Below are 4986 nucleotides of genomic sequence, written 5' to 3' on the forward strand. Positions count from 1 at the left end.
TTGCCCTCAACCTCCTGCACACTACAATTTAGGTTCCCACCCCACTTCAGTATTAGTTTAACCCCCCCCCTCCGAAGAACATGAGCAAATTCTTCCCCCCAGGATATTGGTACTCTTCTGGTTCAGGTGAAGACCATCCTGTTTGTAGAAGTCCCACCTTCCCCAGAAAGATCTCCAATTATCCAAGAATCCAAAACCTCCCTCCTGTACCATCCCTGCAGCCACATGTTCTGCTCTGCTCTCTTCCTGTTCCTTGCTTCACTAGCACGTGGCACAGGCAACAGACCAGAGATAACAACTTTGTTTGTTCCAGCTCTAAGCTTCTACCCTAGCTCCCTGAATTTCTGCCTTGGATTCCCACCTTTCTTCCTACCTGTATCATTGGTACCTATATGGACCACGACTTGGGGCTGCTCCCCCTCCACCTACAGGATCCAAAAATACAGAAAGGGACATCATAAAACCTGGCACCTGGGAGGCAACACACCCATCGTGAGTCACTCTTGTTCCCACAAAACCTCCTATGTGTCCGCTAGAATTCATCGCTATAAGGATTTAAAATTGATAAGGAGGAGATTTTGGATAAACAGTCTGTTATTAAAATTGATCAGGCACCGGGACCAGATGAGGTGCATCCAAACTGATGAAGTCCAGGGAGAAGAGTGGAAGTTGCAGAGACACTGCCAATTATCTTCCCTGAATTAGTAGGTGGTACTGTAAGAGTGAAGAATTGCAAACATTGTACCCATGTTTATTAAACATTGTAAAGATTGGCTCAGCAATCATAGACCAGTCTGCTTAATTTCTGGAAGCAATTATTCTGGAAGCAAACAAAAGTAGCCATGCAGGATAATTTGGATTGAGTCAGAAGAGCCAGCATGGATTTATTAAGAGAAAATCATGTTTGACTAACTTGCTGGAGTCTCTGAAAAGGAAAGTCAACAGTTGGATCGGACTGGTTTAGCTGTGGTGAGAAGTAGGATGGTGTCGACATGTGGAAGTAAAATATATTTACACTTTAATAAAAATTACTTTGCAGAAGTGAATGGTGGCTAAGGTAGAGCTTTTTAAATTCTATAAGTATACTTCAATCCACTTGCAATAAAATGCATTTTCTAATCACAAAAGGAAACTATTTGCATTTCCATTAAGGCTATGAGGGTATAATGTATGTTCATTTTCAAACGTTTCATCACCAAACTAGGTAACATTATGAGTGAGCCTCTGGATGAAGCACTGATGACATGGCCCACTTTCTGTTTCTGTGTTTAGGTTTCCTTGGATTTGGTAATGTCATTTCCTGTTGTGACGCTATTTCCTGTCTTTTTTCTCAGGGGATGGTAAATGGGATCCAAGTCAATGCATTTATTGATAGAGTTCCAGTTGCTTCTAGGAATTCTTGTCCATGTCTTTGGCTTGTCCTAGGATGGATGTGTTGTCCCAGTCGAAGTGCTGTCTTTCCTCATCTGTATGTAAGGATACGAGTGAGAATGGGTCATGTCTTTTTGTGGCTAGTTGATCATATATCCTGGTGGCTAGCTTTCTGCCTGTTTGTCCAATGTAGTGTTTGTTACAGTCCTTGCACATTATTTTGTAAATGATGTTAGTTTTGCTCATTGTCTGTATAGGGTCTTTCAAGTTCATTCGCTGATGTTTTAGTGTGTTGGTGGGCTTGTGGGCTACCATGATGCCAAGGAGTCTGAGTAGTCTGGCAGTCATTTCAGAGATGTCTTTGATGTAGGGGAGAGTGCCTAAGGTTTCTGGACGTGTTATGTCTGCTCGGTGGGGTTTGTTCCTGAGAAATCGGTGGGCTGTGTTAATTAGTACCCGTCCCTTTTGAATACAATGTATAGGTGATTTTCCTCTGTTCTGCGTAGTTTGTCTGTGCTGCAGTGTGTGGTGGTTTGTGAAATAATGTTCTAATGCAGGTCCATTTGTGGATGTTGGGATGCTTGCCTGTGTAGTTCAGTATTTGGTCTATATGTGTTGTTTTTCTGTAGATGCTGGTTTGAAGTTCCCCATGTGGCTGTTTGCTCGACTGTGACATCTAGGAATGGCAGTTTGTTGTTGTTTTCCTCCTCTTTAGCAATTATTATGCCAGTAAGGGTATTCTTGATGGCCTTGAAAGTTTCCCCTAATTTGTTCCTCTAATTCCTCCAATCCAACAAGCAGACAAAACATGTCCAGAAACCCTAGCCACGGTCTGCTACATCACGGTCTCCTCATTATATTTTTGCATAAAGACCTTAGACAATTGTCTTTCCCCACTGCACCTTGGCGACAGCTGCCCTGAGCTTTAGTACGTCCTCAGCGCGTAGTGCTGAACCTCGGAATGTACCAGTCTGCAACACTCGGTCGAGGTCAACTTTTGCACTGGAACATCAGCAGCTTTCTGGGAGACCAAACAGCCCCTTTCACTCAGTTAGTGTGACCCTCCAGGTGCAGTCAAATTGGAGATGCACCAAGAACCTTTAAGATGGGCTATGGGGGGGGGGGGCAGATCTTCTCTTGTTCCTCATGTTCTCAATAAAATGGAACAAAACCCGGTAAATCTCCCAGCTCCCTTCTCAAGGAATGGGTTATTATCCAACACCTCCACATCATCCAACCGCTCAAATATCCCCATGGGAGGTAGGATTGTGGATAGTGATCAGCTGCTAAAAGTCTGTTTCAGGAATATGAATATTTGTGACCTTACACCACCCCTCACCCCGAGCTCTGCCAGGGGACCTCTCTCTGCAGTTCCCCTCAGCTCCGTCAGGGGGTCTCTCCCTGCAGTTCCGCTCAACTCCGTCAGGTGGAGCCCTCTGCCCGCAGTTCCCCACAGCTCCGTCAGGTGGAGCCCTCTGCCCGCAGTTCCCCACAGCTCCGTCAGGTGGAGCCCTCTGCCCGCAGTTCCCCACAGCTCCGTCAGATGGAGCCCTCTGCCCGCAGTTCCCCACAGCTCCGTCAGGTGGAGCCCTCTGCCCGCAGTTCCCCACAGCTCCGTCAGGTGGAGCCCTCTGCCCGCAGTTCCCCACAGCTCCGTCAGGTGGAGCCCTCTGCCCGCAGTTCCCCACAGCTCCGTCAGGTGGAGCCCTCTGCCCGCAGTTCCCCACAGCTCCGGCGGGTGGAGCCCTCTGCCCGCAGTTCCCCACAGCTCCGTAAGGTGGAGCCCTCTGCCCGCAGTTCTCCACAGCTCCGTCAGGTGGAGCCCTCTGCCCGCAGTTCCCCACAGCTCCGTAAGGTGGAGCCCTCTGCCCGCAGTTCCCCACAGCTCCGGCGGGTGGAGCCCTCTGCCCGCAGTTCCCCACAGCTCCGTAAGGTGGAGCCCTCTGCCCGCAGTTCTCCACAGCTCCGTCAGGTGGAGCCCTCTGCCCGCAGTTCCCCACAGCTCCGTAAGGTGGAGCCCTCTGCCCGCAGTTCTCCACAGCTCCGTCAGGTGGAGCCCTCTGCCCGCAGTTCCCCACAGCTCCGTAAGGTGGAGCCCTCTGCCCGCAGTTCCCCACAGCTCCGTCAGGTGGAGCCCTCTGCCCGCAGTTCCCCACAGCTCCGGCGGGTGGAGCCCTCTGCCCGCAGTTCCCCACAGCTCCGGCGGGTGGAGCCCTCTGCCTGCAGTTCCCCACAGCTCCGGCGGGGTGGAGCCCTCTGCCTGCAGTTCCCCACAGCTCCGGCGGGTGGAGCCCTCTGCCTGCAGTTCCCCACAGCTCCGGCGGGTGGAGCCCTCTGCCCGCAGTTCCCCACAGCTCCGGCGGGTGGAGCTCTCTCTCTCTCCCCCGACGCTGGTGTCATGGCGGCGGCGAAGGGAAGCGCTGACCTGGTCTCCGAGTTCCTGCAGCAGAATCGGCGGTTGGCGGACTGGGTGGAGACGGTGAAGGGGCATCATGAGCCCGAGAATCACTGGAGGGCCCGCCGTGAATTCATTCTACACAACCTGAAGCCGGAGCAGAGGGAGAGCGGGACGGAGCCGGAGCCGGGGCTCGGGACAGACCAACTCCTGGCTCTGTCCATGGTCTGGGCCAACCACGTCTTCATGGGCTGTCGGTGAGAGAGGGGGGGGGGGGGGGGAAGGAGGGTGGATGAGGGAGGGGAGGGGGGGGGGAGGCGGGGGAGAGGGGGGGAGTGGAGAGTGAAGGGGAGGGGGAGGGGAGAGTGAAGGGGAGGGGGAGGGGAGAGTGAGGGGGAGGGGAGAGTGAGGGGGAGGGGAGAGTGAGGGGGAGGGGGAGGGGAGAGTGAAGGGGAGGGGGAGGGGAGAGTGAGGGGGAGGGGGAGGGGAGAGTGAGGGGGAGGGGGAGGGAGAGGGGAGAGTGAGGGGGAGGGAGAGGGGAGAGTGAGGGGGAGGGGGAGGGGAGAGTGAGGGGAGGGGGAGGGGAGAGTGAGGGGGGAGGGGGAGGGGAGAGTGAGGGGGAGGGGGAGGGAGAGGGGAGAGTGAGGGGGAGGGGGAGGGGAGAGTGAGGGGGAGGGGGAGGGAGAGGGAGAGTGAGGGGGAGGGGGAGGGGAGAGTGAGGGGGAGGGGGAGGAGAGGAGAGGGGAGGGGAGGGGGGAGGGAGGGGGAGGGGAGAGTGAGGGGGAGGGGGAGGAGGGGAGGGAGTGAGGGGGAGGGGGAGGGAGGGAGGGCGAGGGGAGAGTGAGGGGGAGGGGAGAGTGAGGGGAGGGGGAGGGGAGAGTGAGGGAGGGGGAGGGAGAGTGAGGGGAGGGGGAGGGGAGAGTGAGGGGAGGGGGAGGGGAGAGTGAGGGCGGGGGAGGGGAGAGTGAGGGGGAGAGGGGAGGTGGAGAGGGTGAGTGAGGGGAGGAGGGGAGAGGAGGGAGAGGGTGAGTGAGGGGAGAGGGAGAGGGGTGAGTGAGGGGAGAGGGGTGAGTGAGGGGGAGAGGGGTGAGTGAGGGGGAGAGAGGGGAGGGAGAGTGAGGGGAGAGGGGAGAGTGAGGGGAGGGGGTGGTGAGGGGAGGGGTGGAGAGTGGAGGGAGTGAGGGAGGGGAGAGTGGGAGGAGTGAGGGGAGAGTGGTGAG

The 4986-nt window shown here is 55.5% G+C and overlaps 1 protein-coding gene across 1 annotated transcript in view; it reads left to right on the top strand.

Moving 5' to 3' along the window:
- The first annotated feature begins 3760 nt into the window (after positions 1-3760).
- Positions 3761-4986, top strand: part of cdkn2aip (CDKN2A interacting protein) — a 13456-nt gene continuing 12230 nt past the window's right edge. The window contains exon 1 of the mRNA XM_072594704.1: positions 3761-4023. Within this exon, the coding sequence (XP_072450805.1) occupies positions 3770-4023 (254 nt within the window). The 5' untranslated portion in view covers positions 3761-3769. The remainder of the gene's footprint in view (positions 4024-4986) is intronic.

Source organism: Chiloscyllium punctatum, chromosome 2, assembly GCF_047496795.1.
Source record: "Chiloscyllium punctatum isolate Juve2018m chromosome 2, sChiPun1.3, whole genome shotgun sequence".
NCBI lineage: Eukaryota > Metazoa > Chordata > Chondrichthyes > Orectolobiformes > Hemiscylliidae > Chiloscyllium > Chiloscyllium punctatum.